The 25,961-nt window shown below is 41.5% G+C and overlaps 2 protein-coding genes across 3 annotated transcripts; one reads left to right on the top strand and one right to left on the bottom strand.

The window, feature by feature from the left end:
* The first annotated feature begins 16,861 nt into the window (after positions 1–16,861).
* Positions 16,862–21,310, top strand: LOC120897641. 2 transcript variants are annotated; one of them, XM_040302650.1, is made up of 3 exons: positions 16,864–16,998; positions 19,785–19,911; positions 20,793–21,310. In XM_040302650.1, exons 2-3 carry the CDS (start codon positions 19,897–19,899, stop codon positions 21,096–21,098), a joined length of 321 nt encoding a protein of 106 aa, XP_040158584.1. In that variant the 5' UTR covers positions 16,864–16,998; positions 19,785–19,896; the 3' UTR covers positions 21,099–21,310. The 2 variants fall into 2 exon arrangements, with proteins under 2 accessions (XP_040158583.1, XP_040158584.1); XM_040302649.1 differs by lacking the exon at positions 19,785–19,911 and having other exon boundaries at positions 16,862–16,962.
* Positions 21,311–21,618: 308 nt separating this feature from the next.
* Positions 21,619–24,020, bottom strand: LOC120908443 (ionotropic receptor 21a-like). Its single transcript, XM_040319427.1, has 5 exons — positions 23,567–24,020; positions 23,247–23,491; positions 23,050–23,176; positions 22,311–22,960; positions 21,619–22,224 (listed from the first exon to the last, which is right to left on the bottom strand). Exons 1-5 carry the CDS (start codon positions 24,018–24,020, stop codon positions 21,691–21,693), a joined length of 2,010 nt encoding a protein of 669 aa, XP_040175361.1. The 3' UTR covers positions 21,619–21,690.
* Between the last annotated feature and the right edge of the window lie 1,941 nt (positions 24,021–25,961).

Below are 25,961 nucleotides of genomic sequence, written 5' to 3'. Positions count from 1 at the left end.
GTTGACAACTGTCAAAGCTGAAGTTGACAGCTATCGCTGCAAGACTACAGGAGAAAAATATGCCAATGTTCAGCTTTATTAGCAGAGCATATGAAGAATTTTTAAATCTTATAAACTATCATCTTCCAAACGTCATTAAACAACCTCGTCACTGGTCTCGACCATGGTACCAACCACAACCAATAATTGATTGGAATATGGAAAATCTACACAACCCACAACTATCTACACAACTACAGAACCCAACAGAACAATAGTTAAACAACATTTCAATGCGCTGATCAACACAAAATATTCAATTTATCACCATATATATACAGACGGATCCGTTATGGATCCGGTTGTGGTATAACATCAGTCACCAGTAATTGTACCATAAAATTACCTAACCATACCAGCATCTTCTATGCAGAAGCTATAGCAATACTCATAGCTATGGAAGATCTCAGCACTGAAAAACCCAATGTGATTTTCACAGATAGCGCCAGCGTACTTCGATCATTAGAAGCAGGAGCATCACACGACCCACACATAAAGCACATAGAAGAACTACTCGAAACATCTACACTAGCTTTCTGTTGGGTACCTAGCCATATGGGCATACCTGGAAACGAAAAAGCAAACCATCTTGCTAACAAGGAAAGAGTCGAATCGACTAATCATGATGACGAATTATCTAAAAAGACCTAATCAGACTCAGCAAAAACATCGTTTCTTCGTCATGGCAAAGAATATAGCACACAACATAAAGTCGGACTCTACGCCAAATCAAAACATCCACAAATGGTTGGCCAGATACAGACTCTAGAAAAGACTAAAAAGTTTTGTCTAGACTGCGGATAGGTCACACACTCCTCACCCACAGCTATCTAATGGAAAAGAGCAGTCCCCAACTATGTAGTTATTGCGGTGTCCCCATTACCGTCAATCACCTTTTGGTTGAATGCCGTGGTTACGACCATAAACGCATAGAATACAACATCTCCAACAACATTGATGATGCTCTATCTTATAACAAACTCCATCAAAAGAACCTCCTCAAATTTCTGAAAGACACAGACCTATACAACAAAATATAATCAAATCAACCCAACTCCACACCAATAATCTACCTGCAAAGAGATGAATGTAGTCGCAAGACTCAAAATCTCTATAAACAAATCTTACTACTACTACAAAAATTTAAAGGCCCCTACACAAAATTTCAATACACCGGCTCGTAGCCGGAGAAATTAGCAGGAAAACTCGACACCAAGCTCGCGTCGCTTTAAAAAGCCTAGGAAGGTCGTTTGGTCAACGGTGCTTCAGTGGGTTGAGGTTTCATTCGAGAAATGGTTAAATCGATGTCATTGTGTGCGCTCTTGGCTGGGATGAACCGTCCTGTTCTTGTATACGGGGCCCCTGCTACCGCTTTGCGATTGTGTGCCGAAAGCAGACTGCTGTTTCACACGAAAAATGGTATTCACATTCTTGGCCTAGGATAGTGGAGTATGTGTGTAAAATTTTCATTCTTGGCCCTAATCGACCACAACAAGTTTGTGTACCGAAGAGAAAGGGAAATGGGAAAGGTTTAAGATAGAAGGGAGGGGGAGGGGGTATGGAAATGCGCAAGGGACCTGTGAGCCATGTTCATTTATGTATCGTTTTTTTGATCGATTATTCCATTTTTTTCGAATACAACAAAACCAAAAACAGCTACAGCTGCATCTACATTCAGCCATCTTCTTCTTCTTCTTCTTTTGCTCAACAACCGATGTCGGTCAAGGCCTGCCTGTACCCACTAGTGGCCTTGGCTTTCAGTGACTAATTGATTCTCCCCCATAGCAGGATAGTCAGTCCTACGTATGGCGGCGCGGTCTATTTGGGGATTGAACCCATGACGGGCATGTTGTTAAGTCGTACGAGTTGACGACTGTACTATGAGTACAGTGTTGAACGAGTACGAGTGTTGAATACACAGGCATAATACGAAGAACAATCTCCATTGCCTCGGCCATTTGGAGGCCCCGTTGATGATCCCGTCGATTGAGGAACCCCTTCCATTTGGTGTCGTCAACCCAATATACATATTTCCCCCCACCCCCGGGGAATATGTTTGCTATCAGATTTACTATTACTGGGGTCTTTTCCGTTTTAAGTTGGTAGGCTGAAATTTCAGCCTGTCAGCTGTTTGCATTGTATAGCAGTTTTCGAGCAGCTTTCTTAGTGGGTATAATATACAAGTGGTGTTGCGAAACGATTAAAAGAAGGTGAAAAATGTAGATATTTCGGTGTTGAAAAATCACAAATTTAGTTTTATTCTTCCTTCTTAATCTGTGGCGCAAATAAGAGACCGAAGGCGTTTCCTTCGGCTCTATTTATACCGCTTCGTTTTCTCCCGCCATCGCCCTTTCCGTTAGCAATGGAGGGCACTGTGGCCCTACGTTGACCTTTTCCGCGGAACCCTACAAAGTCGTATCATGACGAGAAATTGTGTGGTTCCGCCAACGTAAACAAACGACGTTTTCACAACAGGTGGGCTTATCTCAAAGTGTATCAATTTAGAAGGTTGAGTTTTATCGCTTCTGCTTCTGAATGAAGATTATAAGAGTGTTTTGTGTATTGATCAAGCCTCCTGAAAGCTTGTTTGAATAAAAAATTTCACCCATCCTGTCAAAAAGTGATATTCAAATTTGGTTATAAAAAACCTGGTATGAGACCACCTGGACTACATACACTTTGATTCTGGATTTCACCATCTGATCTCTTTAATACACCTTGGAATAAATGTAAACACCACCGTGTTTTCGAGCAGGTACTCGAATCTAATTCTAGCTTTGAGGCTAGCATAATCTAGACTGAAAATTGCAGGCTAGTTTTTTGTCTGGTTTTGTATGAAGTGTTTACATGATTTCAGCCTCCAATTGTCAGACTTCATATAAAAAAGCTGACTAGAACCGTGAAGGTCCCCACTATCAGAACTTTCAGAAGCATATTTATTTTATTTGTCAGAAGCATTGTACTACGGACGTCACACAAGGCGTAAACTCAAAAAGTTTACGCTTGATTTGTATGGGAGAGCGTAAACTTCCTGTCAAAAGATTATAGGGTTGTATGGCTGTGTAGCATATCTGCTATACAAAACTTATTATAATACACACTATCAGCTATAGACACATTGTAACACACTTTGGAAAGCCAAACCACACCATTGTAACACATTCATTATAACACATTCAGTAAATCAGATCATACCATAGCACCGCAACCGGAAGAGTTCAGGCCGTCCATTCAAACAAATAACAGATGTGACACACTTATCAAAAACAACCGAAACGCACAACATAAGCAGGAACAGCATGTAACCCAAAGCAGGAACAGTATATGCATTAAACCCAAAACAGGAACTTAGTGACAAGAACCATCGTTCTGATGACATCGTGGAAATTCACACCAAGCACCGATTAAACTGCAAGCACCAGTATAAATACAGCGTAGAATCAGCAGCAACAAAATGCACGTCGCATATTCCATTAAGGTACTGTAACTTTAAAATATGGTCAAATGGGTTTTCAAAGCTAGGAAATAGGAAATAGGAAGTAATTGAAAACAATATGAAAAAGGAATGATTACTATAAGCGATAAAATCGAAATTTTGAAATATATATTTAAAAAAATACAGGATCCTAATCAAAGAACTTGTACAAGAACACAACTAAGAATTAAAGCTGAAGAAACATTTAAAGAAATTCAAAATGACATCGAAAAAAATAGATACAAATATACTTTTAACAAGTTATTAGAATTTAGCAAAATTTCTAATGCATTAATACAAAATATCATTGCTATGAGCACATCAAAAACCAACGACGATTCACGTAACAAGTCATCTGATTTTTCTACAAATAGCTCAGAGGATAAAAATATCAATTTAACACTGTTAACAACCAGTAGATTATCATTTAAACTCTTAGCTCAGATCATATTTGTCTTACTAAAGCTGCATAAAAAAAATTAAAATGGCTAATTTTGATATTAAAACAGCCACAGGTCTTGTACCCACATATGACGGGTCACCCGATACCTTTAATGCATTTGAGGACGCTTCCACGCTATTGTTCGAGTTAAATCCAAACCATGAAGAAATGCTCGTAAAATTCATAAGAACCAGACTGACTGGTAAGGCTAGAATAGGGTTACCTAGCAATATAACGACTTTTAATGAATTAATCAATGATATAAAGAGAAGATGTGAAGATAAAACAACACCTGATAAAGTAATAGCCAAACTAAAATCCATAAAAACAAGGGATGCACAATCAATTTGCAATGAGGTCGAACTACTTTCAGAGAAACTGAAAGTAATTTATCTTAAACAAGGAATTCCAGAAAAAATAGCTAACGATATGGCAATAAAAACAGGTATCGACACACTTAAAGAAAAGGTAGCAAACTCTGAAACTAAAATACTGTTGAAGGCAGGTACTTTTGCGACAATAACCGATGCAACACAGAAAGTAATGGAGAATGAAAGTGAAGAAACAAACAGAACTACTAATGTCCTTAACATAAATACACAACGCTACAATAGATACTATCCTAGAAACCAAGGTAATCAGAATAGGAACAATCAAAACAACTATGGTCTAAATACAAACCAACCATACCGAAACTACTATAATAACAGAAATAATAACAACTTCAACAATCGCAATAATAACAATAGCAGCTACAACAACAATCTGCGAAACAATATTCGCTATAACAACAGATTTATTCAGGGATACAATAATGAAAGATACAACTCCAACTTCAATGGTAATCAGAACAGACCAAACAAAAACCTTAGGCCAATAACAAATGGAGAAACAGGGTAACAACAACGAAACATATACCATACTACAGCTCAGATACAGGAAGTGGAGGAAAACAATTTTTTAGACCAACAGGAGTCAACTCAAACCTTAGATCAATTTACTCATTAGAGCTAAATGGAGTTGATTATATAAAGATTAGATTGAGCATTGCAAATAATGAAACATCAATATTACTAGTTGATACAGGAGCATCAATTTCTTTATTTAAAGCAAGCAGGTTAAAGAAAAATCATGGCCCAATACGTTCAGACTCAATATCATTAACAGGGATATCTAACACACCAATTTATTCAAAAGGAAGTACAACATGCACTATATATTTCAACAATCTAGAATTGGAACACGATTTTGTATTAGTTCCAGATGAATTCAACATAGGAGCAGATGGTATATTAGGCAGAGACTTTTACAAATTATACAGATGTTCAATTAATTATCATTTGGAAATGCTTACATTCACGTGTCAGGGAGAAGAAATTCAGCATAACATTGAAGAAGATGATGGAAAAGGATTTATTTTGCCAATCAGAAGTGAAGTGGTACGTAAAGTATATCTTCCAAACATTACAGAGGATACTATAGTCTTCGCACAAGAAATTCAACCAGGAGTATTCTGTGGCAGCACTATTATTTCAAAGGATAATCAGTTAATTAAATTCATCAATACAAGGCAGAGAAATATTTACATAACAAACGCAGAATTTAAACCCATTACAGAACCATTAGCAAATTATGAAGTGAAACAAGTGAATAACAAAGTAGGAGAAATTAATAATGATAGATTGCAAAAACTATTACAAAAATTAAAGTGGATAAAATCCCCACTACAGAAATTTATAATTTGAAGAAAATCGTAACTGAATATAACGATATATTTTGCGTAGAAGATGATCCCATTACTACAAATAACTTTTACCCTCAGAAAATTGAATTAAAGGATAATATTCCTACGTATATACCGAATTATAAACAAATATACTCACAGGCTGATGAAATACAAAATCAGGTAGACAAAATGCTTAAGAATGACATAATTGAACACTCAGTCTCCCCATATAACTCACCTATATTATTGGTTCCAAAGAAATCAACGGATGATAATAAAAAATGGAGACTTGTAGTAGATTTCAGGCAGCTAAACAAAAAGGTTATACCAGATAAATTTCCATTACCAAGAATAGATACAATATTAGATCAGCTAGGGAGAGCAAAATATTTTAGCACCCTTGATCTCATGTCAGGATTCCATCAAATACCTTTAGAAAATGATTCAAGAAAATTTACAGCTTTTTCAACCGGATCAGGGCATTATCAATTTAAACGTATGCCGTTCGGTTTAAACATTAGCCCCAACAGCTTTCAACGCATGATGGCTATCGCTATGGCAGGATTAACTCCTGAGCTAGCATTTGTATATATAGACGATATAATCGTTACTGGCTGCAGTGCACGGCAGCACATCGGTAACATAGTTAAGGTTTTTGATAGGTTAAGGTCTTACAATTTAAAATTAAATCCAGAAAAATGTTCATTTTTCAAAACAGAAGTTACTTATCTAGGTCATAAAATAACAGATAAGGGTATATACCCAGACGATTCTAAGTTTGAAACAATTAGAAACTTCCCTTTACCTAAAAATGCAGATGAAGTACGAAGATTTGTTGCATTTTGTAATTATTATCGTAAATTTGTACAGAATTTTGCAAAAATTGCTAAACCTTTAAATAACTTAATTAAGAAAAATGTCAAGTTTATTTGGACAGATGAATGCCAAAAAGCATTTAATAGTTTAAAAGAAAGCCTTTTGTCTCCAGCAGTCTTGAAGTATCCGGATTTTACTAAAGAATTCATACTAACAACTGATGCTTCAGATGTAGCATGTGGAGCAGTTCTTTCTCAAATCACAGATGGAAAAGATCACCCAATCGCGTATGCAAGCAAAAGCTTCACGCAAGGAGAAAAGAATAAGCCTATCATAGAAAAGGAACTTACAGCAATTCACTGGGCAATCAATTATTTCAAACCATACCTATACGGCAGAAAATTCACCGTAAAAACAGATCATAGACCATTAGTATATCTTTTTGGTATGAAAAACCCAACATCTAAACTAACAAGAATGAGACTAGATTTAGAAGAATTTGATTTTAAAATATAATTTTTAGCAGGTAAAACTAACGTAGTAGCAGATGCTTTATCCAGAATTATAACTGATTCTGATGAGCTTAAAGCATCAATTCCTAAAAATAAATCAGATATATCAAATCATATCTTAATGGTAAATACTAGAGCTATGGTAAAGAAAAACAACGTTGTAGAAAACAAAGAAAACAAAAAGAAAAAGGAAGAAATAATAGAAGAATATAATCCAACAAACATGTATGAAACAGACAGGCCATCTGATACAACTAAAATGTTGAAAATGAAATCAAACATTAACGAAAAAGATGAATTTATTGAGCTCGTGATATACAATCACAATTACTACAAAGCGCTGGGAAAATTTAAAATACCCATAACTTCTGCGAAGCAAAGTCAAACACTAGAGTTTGTACTGCATGAATCATGCCTAATCGCTAGAAAGTATCACAAGAATTTAGCAATTGCATCGAATGACAGATTATTCGAATTTTACTCAATGTCGACCGTAAAAGAAATAATTAACAAAATGATAACAGACGTTCACATCGTCGTATTTACACCACCTAGACTGGTAGAAGATACAGAAGAACAGATCAAAATATTGTCCAATTTCCACACAACACCATCTGGAGGTCATATAGGACAATTCAAGCTGTATAGTAAGATAAAGGATAAATTCAAATGGAAAAATATGAAAGCGGATATCATCAAGTATGTAAAAAGTTGTAAAGCATGCGCAACTAATAAGATCTTAAAACATACTAAAGAGGAAACTGTTGTGACGACAACACCCTCTAAACCTTTTAACATCATAACGATTGATACCGTAGGCCCTTTACCAAAAACAGCAAATAATAATCGATACGCAGTTACGATCCAATGCGAATTATCAAAATATATCGTAATCATCCCGATTCAAAACAAAGAAGCAAATACAATAGCAAAAGCATTAGTAGAAAATTTTATTCTTACATTTGGAATTTTTTTAGAAATGAGATCAGATCAAGGACTTGAATATAACAATGAAATTTTGGCACAAATATCAAAAATATTAGAAATCAAACAAACATTTGCAGCAGCATATCATCCACAAACAATAGGATCTTTAGAGCGAAACCATAGAAGTTTAAATGAATATTTACGAAGTTACACCAATGAGCATCATGATGACTGGGATCAATGGACTAAATTTTATGAATTCGTTTATAACACATCAGTACATAGCACAACTAATTTCACACCTTTCGAATTAATTTTTGGCAGACAAGCTAATTTACCACAAGAATTATATAAAACAAAAGTAGAGCCATTATACAATATAGAACAATACTACAATGAAATGAAGTTTAAATTACAAAAATCACATGAAATTGCAAAACAAAAACTTATTCAAGCAAAATTACAACGTCAAGCAAAATTGAATGAAAATGTAAACAAATTAAACATACGAATAGGAGATTATGTCTATTTAACAAACGAAAATAGAAGGAAATTAGATCCAGCTTATATAGGACCATTTACAGTCGTAGAAATTACAAATACGAACTGCGTTATAAAACACAATCGAACAGGAAAAACCACAACAGTACATAAAAACAGATTAAAACATTTTTAGTGAATAATGCACTCTTTCGTATAAACTCAATCGTACATTATTCAAAAAGGGTGGAGGTGTAGCATATCTGCTATACAAAACTTATTATAATACACACTATCAGCTATAGACACATTGTAACACACTTTGGAAAGCCAAACCACACCATTGTAACACATTCATTATAACACATTCAGTAAATCAGATCATACCATAGCACCGCAACCGGAAGAGTTCAGGCCGTCCATTCAAACAAATAACAGATGTGACACACTTATCAAAAACAACCGAAACGCACAACATAAGCAGGAACAGCATGTAACCCAAAGCAGGAACAGTATATGCATTAAACCCAAAACAGGAACTTAGTGACAAGAACCATCGTTCTTGTCAACAAAAGACAAACGTAACTAGCTGAGTGAAAACAATAACTTTCCAACATAAAACCCGGAACCAAATGTGCGAAACCCTTAACTTCATTTGAGTATAAATAAAACCAATTCCAACCGTGGCAAGTCAGATTCGTTCGGACTGTCAAGATAGGACATTACGCTGCCCAAAAATCTTCGCCTTCCAACTTATTTCAAGAGTTTAGTTATGTCCCCCTACCCAAGGTAAGGCCTCTAAACTCCAACGTTTCCAGTAGGGGAAACCTCCTAAAGGTTTCTATGATCGCCTGGACGATCAAGTGTCGAAAAGTCCGCTCGAACGAAGTTTTATTCCACCTCGGCTCATGTCAGCGAAACACTGACCTACCGCGACGGTACTCGAAGTACAGTTGTACGATCATCGCATTACATGGCGACCGTAACATTATCCAAACCCATTACATGGCGACCGTAGCTATCATCTTCGAACTCATTACAGCTGAAATTCAGTTTACGCCAAAGTTTACGCTTCGTGTGACGTCCGTATACTATCGGAAGCAGAACACATTTGCCGTTTTAACATGTGGAATGTTTTTACCTTAGTCGGAAGCGCATAACGCTGCGATACATGCGCACAGCTCGGATGGCTGGTGCACGAGCACCGAAACTTCGCGGACATTTCCAGAGAAAATCGAATGCATTGAACGCTACGCACGAGTTGGATAAAGCGATAATCCGTTACAACAGCTGCCTCAAGAAAAATTAGCAAGAAAAATTGGCTGACACCAACCACGCTCTTTTTATCTGTTGAGGTTTCATTCGAGAATCGATTCCGACGTCGATATGTGCGCTTTTTAATTTGGCCTGTGTCTGTGTTATTACGCAAAAACTAAGAACTCGTGCCCCGGCTAACTTTTGGGGCCACAGTCAAAATTGTGGACTGGACGAAGTCATGGAAGGGCAAGGGTTGGGGTCAGATTTGGAAGGGTCGACGGAAAGGAAAAATCGATATGAACGATGATCGTTGAACTCTAAATTGAACCAATAAAGCGGTCGGTAGCGGTCGGCAAAGTCCGGCCCGCCACAATATGCAGTCAGGCCCGCGAAAATATTTGCGCAATTTTGAAACATAGGAAGATCCTATACATCAAAAAATAACTGAACATATTTTAGTATGAAATTTCATATTGTTGACCTCTTCCAAATTTGATCACCATAACATGAATTGGCGACCAATGAATATGGTCAAATTTGAGGATAAATTGGAAAATAGAAACAAATATATTCAAAAAAAAATTTTTTTGATTTTACGAGAACAATGGTTACACACTATTGCATTTTAAGATTAGAACGATTTTCTAGGAGTTTTTTTTTAAAGAAATGCGCTATCAATTTGTCTGATCTGGCATTACTTGTCCATAAAGCCTCATAATAGTTCTGAACGATTGTACGTTTGTCTCGATAATTTTTCAGCTGTTTAGGTTTTTGTACCATCTTCAGAATATCCTGAAAACAATTAACAAAATCCTATTCGTTATAGTAAAATAAATTATACATTGGTTAGACCGAATAAAGTTGAATTAGTAAGAACCAGTGCTGCAAAATGTCTGAGTATCACGAGATTTTCACCAACGAAAACAATGAACATATCCATGGTAGCTTGATGCTCATTGCTGATAGTCAATAAAAGTGTGCCATGATATGCTGAACACGACATGTGAATTCTTGAGTCCAATGCGATACTCTGACTGACAAACTTAGCTTAATGCCGGCGCAAGCATTATCATGATTTTTTTCTGGCTGTGAACAGTGCTGCCAAATGCCACTGTTTCAATCACCAACACTCATGACTGAAACGAAGCTCAAATCAGATCACGTACACAACTGAGATGATCAGTGACTACACTCAAACAGTTGAAAAATTAATCACATGCTTGGTGACATTTAGTTTAGCACCCAACTTTTGATCACTCACTTGGTCACGACATTGTTGTCGGCGATAATCGCGACATTCTTGGAATATACTTGGCGCGTGGGCTCTAGCAACTAAATGAGCAGGCTTTCTCCCTCTATCTGTTTTGATTATCTGTCGGGTCAAACAGAGCGAGAAAATATGCTCATTTTGTTTCTTGGAACCACTCGCATGCAATGCATATCTCCCGTGACCATCGCGATGATCACCGACTGCAAATGTCGCGACCAAGTGATTGAACACGAGTTGGTTGCACACAATGTCACCAAGCATGCGATGGTCGCACCAACTGTTTGAGGCTCGCTTCTGATCTTCGTGACGTTGAGATGATTTTGTTTCAGCCAGAATTTATCATGACTATGTCAGTGACATTTTGCAAAATTGATCACAGCAAAAAAAAGTCGTGATATAGTGACTGACCAAGCGATGGTCGCAAACATGTCATGAGCATGTATTAGTCACACCAATCGTTCTGAGTATCACCTCTGATTGTCACAATTAAGTACGTGACACTGATATGGATTTTGTTTCAGTCAGATTTTTTTTATGACATTGATAGTGACATTTTACAGCACTGGTAAGAACATATGAAATGCCAAAAATTTCCTTAAGTGGCCGTAATTCGAAGCAAGACGGTACATCAGTATCGATTGTAAAGGTAAACACCAACATGCAGCAAACTCAACGCGAGGGGAACATTGAGGATCTGCAGTTAATTGTGTATTCGGCTGCGGTGACTGTTGTACGAACGCTATGATTGCGGACCTATCCGCAAGGAGACAGCGAAGGTCGTCCATGCTCCAAGGCTGAAAAGCCCGCCTGGATGCGACGTCTAGAAAACCGGATCAACGCAACACGGACAAAGGTTGGTCGAATGCAGGAATATCAACGGGGAAATCGATCTGTGAGTTCGTCAGATTGCTGAAATTGTTAAACCTAAAGAACTACGAGACCTCAATGGAACCCCATGAGATCTATCAGTCCAACTCTAACCATGATGGCCTAAAAAGTGAAGCAACTTCGTTTAGCAGCGTGCACGATCAAAGAAAGGCGCCACGTAGCGTCTAAAACGGAAACTGAACGGCAGTTTGTGGACGTCGGGAAAGCCTGTTCCGTAATCTACAATATATTGGCACTATAAGACAAGGCACTTCGTAAGGCCGTCGATTAATTTTTGCTAGTAAGATTGAATAATTACCTTTCAAGGGATGTTTATGGAAAGAAATTTTCTCTTTTAGTTTTTTTTTCTACACGCAGCCGAAAATAGTCCATTTTTTTAAATTGCATACGGGTAACTTGATGGGTAACTGCTCCAATAAAAGTAAGGACATGTTATGGCCCTTATGGTCCCGTAGATCGTCGCCGATGACACACAACGATCTTAGGTCAAATTGTGTGTGTGCGATTTACATGAAGGTCAGCGATCGCGCGATCGGCTCGTTTCGTATGTGCCGATCAGATCAGAATAGCATGGTACGCTTGTTATGTTTCGGACGGCGGAAAAATAACGTTTGGTTGCTGAATAACGAATGAATTTAATTTCTGTTTCAATCAATTTCATCAGTTGGTAAAAACCCAATTCCGCGCTGTAAATAAACCAGTGACAGTTCGAACATGCGACCTGGCCACTGTGGGCCGCTCCACACTCTTTTTGTCAGTTTAACTTGGTGTTGTTTTCATTTATGGCGGTTTGTTTACATTTCGTTGCGGTTATCATCAGGTTCCCGTGGTTCGATATTCGGTCGAGTTTTCTTTTCGTCAACCTTATCGTGACGATCGTGGTGCTCGGTGGACTGTTGGCAACGATCGAAAAGCATCTGCCCACTGCCATCCGGCAGACGTTCCGGTATGACAAGCATGCACTGAAGGGATCATCGGACCGATTGGTGTCCCTGCTGGAGATCCTGAAGGCGTGGTTCATACATTTCTACGTCTTTGCTGCCCTCTGGTCGGTGGCCGGATTTGCCGTTATGATGTGTTGGAGACGCTAACCCGTCGGCATAAACGCGTTGCGTTGTTTGACGTTTGCTGCTTGGGTCGGAACCGAAGCCAGGAAAGTGCGCGCTCTTTGTATGCGATCTCCACGGTGTACGGACGTGTGTGTGAACCAGAATAATTTGTAACCCTTTAGAACTATCTGAATTACCGAAATACAAGAACTTTTACTTCGTAAATACAACAACTGGCGACGAGGATGGGATATGTCTGGAACAACGGTGTCAGCATCCTCATCTGAAACATCGGCAGCGACTACAACAAATCTTGCGGAACGTGAGATGACACCTGCGGATGGTACAGAAGCAAGCCTACGCCGCTCGACGAGAGTGAGGAAGCAGCCTGCGTGGTTGGAGGGGTATCATCGCTGTTAAATCGGGGGAATGTTGGAGACGCTAACCCGTCGGCATAAACGCGTTGCGTTGTGTGACGTTTGCTGCTTGGGTCGGAACCGAAGCCAGGAAAGTGCGCGCTCTTTGTATGCGATCTCCACGGTGTACGGACGTGTGTGTGAACCAGAATAATTTGTAACCCTTTAGAACTATCTGAATTACCGAAATACAAGAACTTTTACTTCGTAAATACAACAACTGGCGACGAGGATGGGATATGTCTGGAACAACGGTGTCAGCATCCTCATCTGAAACATCGGCAGCGACTACAACAAATCTTGCGGAACGTGAGATGACACCTGCGGATGGTACAGAAGCAAGCCTACGCCGCTCGACGAGAGTGAGGAAGCAGCCTGCGTGGTTGGAGGGGTATCATCGCAGTTAAAGCGGGGGAATGTTGGAGACGCTAACCCGTCGGCATAAACGCGTTGCGTTGTGTGACGTTTGCTGCTTGGGTCGGAACCGAAGTCAGGAAAGTGCGCGCTCTTTGTATGCGATCTCCACGGTGTACGGACGTGTGTGTGAACCAGAATAATTTGTAACCCTTTAGAACTATCTGAATTACCGAAATACAAGAACTTTTACTTCGTAAATACAACAACTGGCGACGAGGATGGGATATGTCTGGAACAACGGTGTCAGCATCCTCATCTGAAACATCGGCAGCGACTACAACAAATCTTGCGGAACGTGAGATGACACCTGCGGATGGTACAGAAGCAAGCCTACGCCGCTCGACGAGAGTGAGGAAGCAGCCTGCGTGGTTGGAGTGGTATCATCGCAGTTAAAGCGGGGGAATGTTGGAGACGCTAACCCGTCGGCATAAACGCGTTGCGTTGGTAAAAAAACGAAAAGGATAATTGAGTGTTTCTAATAGACTGAAGTACACAAAGGTTATCCGTGTAAAAAAATATTCGACCGCATGTCCTCGGCGCGGACCAGTGTGTTTCGAGAAATGTGCCGCAGATTCAGCATTGCATCCGATGAATTCAGGTATCATCAACGTTTTCAAGCATCATACCGCAGTCTTGGCTTTGGCTAAGACAGATTCGGGAAGGGGTCCCGCGGCCTTGAGATAAAGTGTGAAACCCTGTATTGCAGTTTTTAGGTGCGGAACGAGCGCCATCTGTTGAAAGGATGGATGAACTATTTCAGACGGTGGAGAAAAAAAAAAACGGCCGAAAAATTCAAAAATATTGGCGCCCATTCCTTCCTCCTCCTCTTCCTCTAACTCCCTTCCCCTCCCTGCCTTGCCTTATACTTGCGCTTCAGCCCGTGCCTTTCGCCGTCAGCTGATTGTATGTATGCGTTGGTGTATATGTACATTGCGGTTGTGTATTGTAATTGGTGGGTGTTAGCATTTATTTACAGGTACCTTCCCTCCTTCCCTCCTTCCCTCCTTCCCTCTTTCCCTCTTTCCCTCCTTCCCTATTTCCCTCTTTCCCTCTTTCCCTCCTTCCCTCCTTCCCTCCACCGCCATATTCGTACCTTTCCTTTCCCGCTGCGCATGACCGGGAGCAGGGGGTACTGGCACACAGCTGTTGGAAGATTGAACAGTATACTTAAATTGCCAGCGGGGAGGGAGGGGGATGGTCATGGGATCCCTACGATCATCTTCCCGGGGGCCTTTGTCGCTAATACTTGTAGACATACGGCATATCAAAGACTAGAGATCATCGGTGACCGCCTAGTCCGCCTACCGTTAGATCCACCGCTGGTTCATGACGGTGTTTTTTTTTATGGTGGAGGTCCCTGCCCTTCCCCCTGCCTGCTGCGTATGCACCGGGCAGGAGACAGTGTGGCAGTATGCAAGTTGCACACTGGATAGGAGCCGGCCCGCGGCACCGCCATCATTCCGCACATCTGCATGCCCGTCGTGGGTTCTAATCGCGTATGAACCATCCGCCGTAGCAAGGGGTTAGTCACCGGCTCCGGCTACGTGGTACTCAAGTCCTGAAAAGTCCGGCATGATCGCGTTGGCTATTACGCCAATAATAATAAAAAGAACTTAGCATAGCAGTCCACACCCGGGTAAGAGTTTGTCTTGACTTTGTTGCTGCCGGGCTACCGCTGTGACGCGACAAATGCACGGAATGCACTCGACCAAAACATGAACCTACCGATCCGAACCCATTCCAAGGCAGTGCCGGTCGCACGGCGTCATGATACCGACTCAAAACCAACAAGCCACCAGATTCTGGACGGACAGGTGCAGTATCATACGCGCACCGTAATAAACCAAACCAGAATTCTCTTTTGTATGAGTTCAATTCAAGTTTTGTTTCCACTTGCGTCCGCTAGCGGAATTGGAAAGAAATGTGTTACATATCACATGCACGTTTGCTTCGATCGTTTGTCTTTTTAATACCCCCAACAGCAGAACCGGTCGCAAAGATGGTGGTGCCAATTAAATGGTTGTATGCACGCGCGTACGCGAGAACGCACCCCCGAACGCGCGTACACGCACGATCGATTTCCGCTACCTTATCGGTAGAATTGCTGGCTTAACTTGTAGCGCATCCTCATCCAAAGCACCGGGAGGGGAGGGGGATCGCGGCATGATAGAGTGGACGATCACTTTCCCCGCGCTGTGTGTGTGTCCGTGTGTGTGTGTCGTGGCCAGAAAACTCGAGACAAATTCCGGCACATTGAAAAAAAAAATTTTGTATTGCCACTATACACCGTGCTACATGATGTTTAGAAGGTCGTTGAAGCATCAAACATGTTCAGATTTAAAAAAAAATTAGATCAGTGTTAGACGTTCTCGTACGCTTGTTTGAAATTGGCTTCTTCACCCTCGATTGGCACGGGCATTAAATGGCCTCATCAGCAGCGGCACGAAATAAAATAAACCATCAATACACCGATAACACTTTAAATCCCAAAATGAACCAGCTTCTCCCGCATCGTCAAGGTCACACACGAATAAATAAATGCTAACACCCACCAATTACAATACACAACCGCAATGTACATATATACCAACGCATACACCCAATCAGCTGGCGGCGGAAGGCACGGGCTGAAGCGCAAGTAAGGCATGGCAGGGAGGGGAAAGGGAGTGAGAGGAAGAGGAGGAAGGAATGGGCGCCAATATTTTTTGAATTTTTCGGCCGTTTTTTTGCTCCGCCGTCTGAAATAGTTCATCCATTCCTTCAGCAGATGGCGCTCGTTCCGCACCTAAAAACTGCAAGAAATACGCCGGCTATCGTAGTTTCGGCTGAAGTCCAGCGCTGTTTTTTGCGTATTTTTTGACACAAAACGACGCAAAAAACTACGCAGAAAACTGCTCGAATCTGCGCAGCGGGGTAGTTTTGGCTGAAGTCTAGCGTATTTTTTTGCGTATTTTTTGACACAAAACGACGCAAAAAACTACGCAGAAAACTGCTCGAATTTGCGCAGCGGGAGGCATGAAATTCTTCGGGAAGCATAAAATTCTCTGAACGCCTTGATTTCTTCCGTCGCTTTGCGCAGCGGGTATATTCCGATGTTGCCTCTTATGGCCCTGGGCCCATAACCTGTTAGAGATTTGTAGTGCCGTAGGGAAATTAGGAATAGACAGAAGCACGTGTGGTTCGGTTGAAGTAATGATGAAGAAGGATGTTTTATTTGACACAAAATGGTCGGAGTTCATACAGCAGAGGTGTGTAGTTCGGACAAGGGTAATTCAGATCTTGAGGTGTGTGGTAGTGTGATACTAAAGACAGCGATCGTTAGATATCAGTAGTGGTGTCGTGCCATCAAAACTCATACAGCATCCCGGAGCGTAAGAACAGATAATAAAGAGATCACTTGATAGTTATCAACCGAGCAAACCACACGTGTTATTATTGAGTACCACAAACTGGCGACGAGGATTGGATTTTTTTTCTATTGAGAAGAAAAAAAAGAGTTCAGTGCAAACGAGTTCAAATGCGATGAGATAAAGCACACACAGGACACATGGCGTAAAAGTGATCGCATATGAGCGTAATGTGAGGTGTGGAAAAAAACCGGCGGATCGCATTTGTGAGCAGAACAATAGGCTGGACAAAGCGTATATACAAGCAAATAAACCCCATGGATAATTAAATTTTGTGGCGAAGAGATGACGACGTGATTGCATAGGAGTAAGCGAGGTGAAAAAAAAATAAAACGTGGGAAAAAAAACGTCACCCTTCGTGAGTAAAGTGGAAAAAAATAGTGTGTAGGAAAAAAATAAAAAGTAAAAGTGCGTCTAGCAAGCACCTGATGCGTCGGAGGACGTGCAAAAAAAAATAATAATTATAATTAAAAAAAATATAAAAAAATAATGAAAAAAATAAGTATCGGTTCGAGGATAGAGAGCGCCGAAAAAAAAACTGCGTCTAGTAAGCAGAGAGAAAAAAAATGCGTCTGGTAAGCAAAAGTAATCGGAAATAAGCAAGAAGAAAGGGCGTCGAATGAGCATTTGATCCAGGCGAGAGTGTGCACACAGTGGAAGAGCAAAGGTCAAGGTACTGGAAAAAATTATCGGAAAAAACAGCGCACAGAGAGAGAAAAAAGCTGAAAAAAAGAGCATCCGATAGTGTGTGTAATCACATTCTCGTATAGAGGAGTCCGGTGAAGCTGCGTCGAGAGAGCAGCGGTGGAGTGAGTAATCGTGCAAACGGTTGTGCAGAATAAGAGGAGAGAGAGAGAAAGAGAGAGAGAGAAGATGAATGACACGAAACTATTTGCTAAACTACCTCCGCTCGGGATAGCAGGTGTATCATTGGTTGATAGGAGGAAATTGTGGGTATCATGGAAGCGGGAATTTGAGATTTGCCTCCGTGCATCGAAGGTTAGCGACGGGACGGAGAAGAAAGATTTGTTGTTAGCGTGTGGGTCATTTGAGCTACAGGAAATATTCTTTAGTATTCCGGGTGCAGATGTGGAAGCTAATGAGGAACAAGGAATCGATCCGTATACTGTAGCGATTGGGAAATTGGACGAATATTTTGCCCCCAGCGCCATGAGGCACATGAAAGATTTCTTTTTGGAATATGAAACCTGAACCGGATGAGTCAATTGATAAGTTTTTGGTTCGCGTCCAAGCACATGGATCGAAATGTAATTTTGGGAAAACAGAGCTGGGAAGCGCGGGAATAGCTGTGGTCGATAAAATGCTACAGTTTGTACCGAACCAGTTACGAGTCAGGTTACTTCAAGAGCAGGATCTTACTTTAGAAGAGCTAGTACGGCAAGTTAATTCATTTGAAACTTCACGTTCGGCAAATGAACAAATTAGCGGAAATAACACTTGTCCTGGACATAGCCCAGCATCGGATGCTATCAATTACGTAGCAACACCTTGTGCATGTTGTGGTTTTTCTCATAACCATCAATACTGCCCAGCTCAAGATAAGGCATGCGCGAAGTGTGGAAAACGTGGACATTTTGCGGTGGTGTGCCGCTCTACTTCAATTGCATCGACAAGTGAGAATCTTAATAAAAGACATTCTGTTAATCGGAATGCATTTAAAAGGCCGCAGGGCAACGTCGATTCTTTTAATACTGGGCCAGTTATAAAAAGATAGGTTTGTAGGCGGCGCGCGCGCCCATTCCACGGTACGCGCCCCGCCTCCGACAGCTGTAGGTATCAGAAAAAAAACAGATGAGTTACTAACATAAGTCGATGGATTTATCCGTATGGTCGACAGCCGTAAGGATATCCGTTAGTAAATCAATCATAGAGAGGCGAAAGATAGAAAATAGCCGGCAGAGTGACAGCCAGGAAAAGAGGCTGAGATGATAAGGACAAAAAAAAGGGAAAGGAAAGGGAGAGGGAGAGGGAGAGTTAAGGATGAAGGGAAATAGGAAATGGAAAGGATAACGGGGACTGGTCTTGTGATACAGTAGTTCACTCGCACGACTTCGCAACGTGTCCGTCATGGGTTCAATCCTGAGTGGACTCTGTCCATAGTGGGATGGGCTTTCCCGCTGTGGGTTTATAGGTTACCAAAGGTCAAGCTCATTTGAGGGATGGGGGCAGGCCTTTCCCGACAATGGTTGTTGCTGAATGAGAACAGCTCAATGGTTACTGTAGCAAACACTGAAAACTGGTGGTCATTAGGAATTCAAGACTTTGTAAAATATATTAAATGGCATAATCTTACAAATGAGGAAGAACCACAAGAAAATATTTAGCCAGGGAATAGCAATTGGGATAGTCTGAAGATCAGATAGCAGCGGGAGTATAAACGTGCAAGCAGATATTTGGGAGTAATTGAAATAATGAATTCCACATGTAGAGAAATGAACTTTTATACGCTATGATACTTCGATATCAAAGACAAAGGGAGATGTGGTAGTGTGATACTAACGACAGCGATCGTTAGATATCAGTAGTGGTGTCGTGCCATCAAAACTCATACAGCATCCCGGAGCGTACGAACAGATAATAAAGAGATCACTTGATAGTTATCAACCGAGCAAACCACACGTGTTATTATTGACTACCACAAGGTATGACAGCTAACTGTCCTGCGTTGCACACAGGGTGGTCCTGTGTCCAACATTATGTTCGGTCGAAAAATAACTCCAATTTGGGACAAAAAAACATAAAGTTTACACTTTAATGGCCTATATCTCAGTAAGTTTAAGATAAAAACGTGAAATATTTTGGTTTCAACTAAGTTTAAGTACAGGCGGTCCCCGACATACACGGTTAATGGGGACCGAAAACGGCCGCAAAATACCGCGTGTCTCGAATTTCCGCGTAAGTCGAATCTCGTGATTTCCAGCCGAAATATTTCTAATTGTAAGCACAAGGAGGCGCGTAGTAGGCGTTTGTGAGTTAGCTCTACAATAATGTCTTTATTTTCACCCAAAGATTAACTAAAGTTGAACTGTATGTACTTAAGCAAATCTATCCAGTCAGGCAAGAAAAAAAATAAAAAATTAAAACTACAAAAAAGATTCGCCTATCGCTCTCTGCCAACCCGTTCCCTGCTCGTACGCTTGCCGAATGCCCTGCGATATCCCGAACCCGAACCTCTTCCTTTTCGGCCTCTCGAGCACTCACTCACACACACGTGTGGTGTTCATCGCGCTCCGGCCACGATCGGGTTCACCCGATCATTTCTAACTCGCTGCAAATTTCGCCCGGTTTGGTAGATAATTGCAGGGCTCGCCTAAGTTCTTTTCGTAACACTAATTTTCGTGCAATTTTGCAAGTAGAGGATGATTTTAACCACCAAATTCATTATTTGATATATTTCTACTGAATTGAACAGGTTAAAACCTTTTGAAATGGTATTTCACATTCGATCAATACAGAAATTATTTGGTATTTCACAATAGCTGTGTCAAATCAGTACAATTTGCTCAAAGAACTGTCAAATTTGGAAAACCGCGTATCTCCGAATCCACGTATAAGAGGTACCGTGTATCTCGGGGACCGCCTGTATCTATTTTAAGAAAATGATTATGGTGTTAAACTGCGATGAAGTTGGTTTTTCGATTTTTATACAGGCGTGTGCCCAATGTGCACTGGTGGGTGATTTTCAGCTTGCTCGAGAACACCTGCATGAACCAGGTCTCGTAGAACCGGCGAAAACACTGCAGCGTGATCAGCGTCATGGCCATCATCGTCTCGGTAGGCGTGGTGCGCACCATACGCTTGTTGGTTGCCAACGTATCGAGGAAGGCGATTACGTAGTCCCGCGCTGGCTACATCATAACGGCAAATCCGGCCACCGACAAGAGGGCAGCAAAGACGTAGAAATGTATGAACCACGCCTTCAGGATCTCCAGCAGGGACACCAATCGGTCCGATGATCCCTTCAGTGCATGCTTGTCATACCGGAACGTCTGCCGGATGGCAGTGGGCAGATGCTTTTCGATCGTTGCCAACAGTCCACCGAGCACCACGATCGTCACGATAAGGTTGACGAAAAGAAAACTCGACCGAATATCGAACCACGGGAACCTGATGATAACCGCAACGAAATGTAAACAAACCGCCATAAATGAAAACAACACCAAGTTAAACTGACAAAAAGAGTGTGGAGCGGCCCACAGTGGCCAGGTCGCATGTTCGAACTGTCACTGGTTTATTTGGGTGCCAGCGCGGAATTGGGTTTTTACCCATCAGTTTATGATGAAGAGGATAGAGAAGGGAAGGGCTCTGAAAATGCAACCTAGCAATGGAGTGAGTTGCATCGTCGAACCACGATCGAAACATAATTATTGCAGTTCAGCAATATACCACACTGGCATCTGTAGTGTGTTGCAGCGTTATCTGCCTTTCATTATTACGTGAGTATTCGCAAATGTGTTTTTACGCTTTATTTCGATACTTCACCACCTAATATAACAAATCCTGGTGTACCAAGAGCTACGCTCAACCGAAAAGATGCTCTGCGAGGGTTCAGTAGGCAGTAACGACGGTCGCCGTGCTTACAAACGTGTCATTCCATCGTCGCATCATCACTGTGCCCCAGAGTTCTCCCACAAACACGAGACTAGCGCACAACAACCCATAGCCCAGTATGAAAAATGCACCCAAAAAGTGCCCCAATTCCAATCTTACCACACCGTCGTCGTGCTGATGCATTCGCGAACGCTCGATGTTTCGCATCACGTCCGTTGGCAGGTATCGAATGGCGGTCCGGATACCGAGATGGTATAGCAGACCCGACTGCTGAACCCGCAGGATGTACTCGTTCAGATTGGACCGCAACGGATTAGTGTTGGTTATCAGTGCCGCACAGTTCTGCGTGTAGACGTAGTCCTTCAGCGGCTGCAAGGTTGTCGAAACTTGCCGATCAAGAAAGTTACTCGGTGCAAAATTACCGTGCTGCGCTTGCTCGACAAAAAACCCGCTGCCACCCATGTGCGCATATTGATTCATCTCTTCCAACCTGACTGATATGAAGGTCTTTTGAATTTCCTGTAAATGAGGCTGTTTGGATGATCGATCTGTCATTAAATAGAAACTGTACAGCAAGGAAACTATTCTAACAACTTCAGCACGAGATTTGATCTTACCTCAGAGGCGTTCCTAATCTCCTCCAAACAGTACGGTGAGGGACCGAACCATTTCATGCCAGTCGCCGCAAAGTCAACGACAGTATCGATCGATTTTTCGTACTTCGGAACCGTCATGACGCTGGCAAGTCCGCCACTGTACAAATTGCTTACCATAAATCCGGCCAGCAGCAACGAGGCAAACAGGCACACGCACGACCATAGGTCAGTTCGAATGGGCGATGATTGTGCTACGAAGAAGCCAACCATCATAAGCACGGCATCGCTCAGCGTATGCTGCTCAGAAATCAGATCTGATCGACCAGTCCACGGCTGATCGGTTGGAGCGGACAGTAGCAACAATCGAAGACGCACCGTACCCGCCAACCAAGTAGCTATAAACCCGACAAGAAATGTGACCATCACGGCAATCCATAGTGGCCATGAGAAGGAAAGAAACGGGGTACGCCAGTGCGGTAGCAGCTTCGGTTTCGGCACGAGCAAGGTCACTCCAGATCGGCTGATGGTGGCGGTATAGGAGGAGAAGTTGTACGGCTTGAACCAAAGGTAGAATCCTGCAAAGGCAATGTCTGTGCGTCGTTCGGCCACACTGCCCATCAGCCCAATTCCGGTACCGTTCGGGTACAGATCGCCCCACTCGTCTTCATCCTCTGTGGCGGTTGGGCGAAAGAGAGTAACAATTGATCAGCGCTGAAGCATTGGACCATACACGTGGTCGACGGAGAGGTTGAGTAGGTACCTGGGAACACCATAATGTTACAATTACGACGCTCACAGTACGAAACTAGGAGCTGTAGTTCTGTGCCATCCAACCATATCGATCGCTTGCCGGTCGCGGAATCCAAGGCATTGCCAGTTTCTTGGTCCTGTTGCAAAAGGTCGTTAAGTAAGACAATCATCATATTTTTCCACTAGCCTCACCGCTCATTTACCTACCAATCGCTCATAGCTCGTAAATGGCAAATAGTTGCACATGGACGTTCGCAACACGTAACCATTCAGATCTCTGGCTTTGTCTGGGAAAAAAGAGTGATTCTTCCAACTGGTCCATTTTACCGCGACTAGCTCCATAGCAACGTTCACGCTTCGCTCAAGTACATCTGACATATCGACGACGGTGTTGTAGAGATCAGTAAGCCGTTCCTGCTCATCGTACACTACGATCAGGACGTTCGCCAATTCTGCATGCGTGAGAAAAACGTCAATAGTTGTTATCGCACAGTCCGAATGGTTCAACATCAAGTAACACCCCTTACCGCGAAATGCTTCGTGCACTCGCATGCGATCGAATAAGTGCGTTTGGTTTCGCTTCGCTATCAGGAGGATCAAGCTTTTGTCCAACGATCGCTGACGGGCCAAATCGTGCACTGGCATGTAAAGATCGAGAAAATGTTCAGCACCCTGTTCGTCAACCACGAACGCTTGGCAGCCGTTGTCGATTGCGTGGAGCATACTGGTGTTCAATTGATCGTATAGCGACAGCACAATTCTGCTCAATGGTACATCTTGGAGAAAATCATTTCCAACCGTGCAGAAGCTGTAGTATTGCGAGTAATACTTAAGGATCAGAAAACGCATCAACACACTCATCGTCGGAATTGCACCACTGTTCAGCCCTAGCTGAGCCACTGTCGCTTCCATGCTGTGCTGGGAATCTACACTGAACCAGTCGGTCGAGCAAACTGGAGGAGTTCGTCGCATCAGCGCCATTTATAGGAGATTGCGTTAATTTAGCGTTTCTGTTTTGGCGTGGCCGTGGATAAAAAATGTATGTACCTAGAATAATATCATCCTTTGCCTTTCTTACATGATGTATAGCTCAGGATACAGTTATGGGTATTCAGGGGTTCAGGACGTAACGTCAATTACAACATTGCCTTGTTTAAGGTACAATCGGTGCATGATGATTTCAGATGATCCGATAGTATTCTGGCTGCCTATCTTATTAGTGTAGTCAATTATTCAAATTACGGCATGTAGTGACCCATTTTTTGTAGATTTTTAAACCGCACATAGCAGTGCGTGTCCCGCAATCATGGCAGTTTGCGTTGTATGCATTAAAAATTTAAACTCGTTGATCCGGAGGAATCCAGTGACAATATAATAATTAGTGTTGCTACGGATGTATCTATCTATTTATTTTGAGTAGCTTGATAGACGTTTTTAGAACTGGCTTTGTGTGTTTTATATTTATTGTGCAGTTTAAAAATTATTCTGTCCTTTCTGGCAAAGCTTTTGCTACTGCCGCGGTTTGCGATGGCGCCTATTATTCCTCAGCTGATCAGCCCTGCCCTTGCCTGACCCCGCTTAGTGAACTTAGCCAAACTCTTATCCAATTGACCCTATTTATGATCAGCTGGTTGTCTCATATCTTGGCGCATCTTTCCGTCCTTATCTCTCTCGACAGCGCCATCTGGGATAATCTTTAACAATTGTTCGAGCTGTCCTTGACAGCTCGTTGTTTTGATTTGCTATTTGTTTGGCTAATCCACACGAGGTCGATATCGTGCCCACAATTAGTCTATTTTTATATTTCAATCCATTCCCAAGCACCGTACAGACTAGGCATAAGATAATTGTATGATACCTATGCCGTATAATCAGTTCACTAAAGAATGCAGTTAATCATCACACACAAAAAAGTGAACGAGTAGGTCTTACGCACGCATACACATCTACTAGAAATGTGCTCCGAACAAGATGCAAGATGACTGTCGATATCAAAGATGTCTTGAGAACAAGAGAAAAAAACATTCGTTTTGGGTCGGATGAATTTGTTCCACACAACCACACAAGAATATCAATCGCACCTTGATTGAGAAATAATGCACATATTGCTATCGTGGTTAGTTGGGTCAGTCGCAAACTGCCGCCCAAAAAGAACTCGCGATGCGCACCGCTACAAAAACAAAAAAACAAAGCTGGTAAATTTTATTTGTTTAGATCAGTGCTTTCTAACCCTTTATGGATCGCGGACCACTTGGCTTTGAACATACATTTTTGATCATAAATTTGTTTTTATGTGGGGTTGAGATTCAAAAATCTTATGAGGGACCTGTTGAAAATTTAATGTCACTATTGAATGTCGTGGAAAGATATACACCCTGAACTATGTGAGATAGTCACACTAGGTTATAGCAGTCCCGTTGAATCAAGTGTCGGTGGAGCGAGGTTTTAGCGCTCTTGGTTTAGTCCTTTCAGGCAAACGAACAAAGCTTAACAACGATATCCTGGAAAATATCCTATCAATTAAACTTAGCAAACGTGCGTTTGAAAAGATTTTCCCTACCCTATATGAATGGAATGAAGAAAATCTATAGTAAGTTTGAATATTGTAGCATAAACAAATGAATGGCTGTGAATTGCGAACTGTACTATTACTTTAAACGTACGTTAATCTATGAACTACTATCAATGAACTACACAAGCTGTAATATTACATTACTATTTACTATACTTAATACGGATATATTTTTTTATAACATATCTATTTATTTAATGACATACATAAGGCCGTATCTAATCGTACAAGGAATTAAACTTTTTTTATGATATTACTTTAAACATACAACTAATTAGGTAAAGGCTGTGAAAATGAAACTGAGCAATTAATTAAACTCCCTGCAATAATACTTTCTATAGATGTCTGTG

The sequence above is a fragment of the Anopheles arabiensis genome, chromosome 2 (genome assembly GCF_016920715.1).
Source record: "Anopheles arabiensis isolate DONGOLA chromosome 2, AaraD3, whole genome shotgun sequence".
Lineage (NCBI taxonomy): Eukaryota > Metazoa > Arthropoda > Insecta > Diptera > Culicidae > Anopheles > Anopheles arabiensis.
Note: the sequence above shows the minus strand (reverse complement) of the source record. Positions and strands in the feature narration are given on the sequence as shown.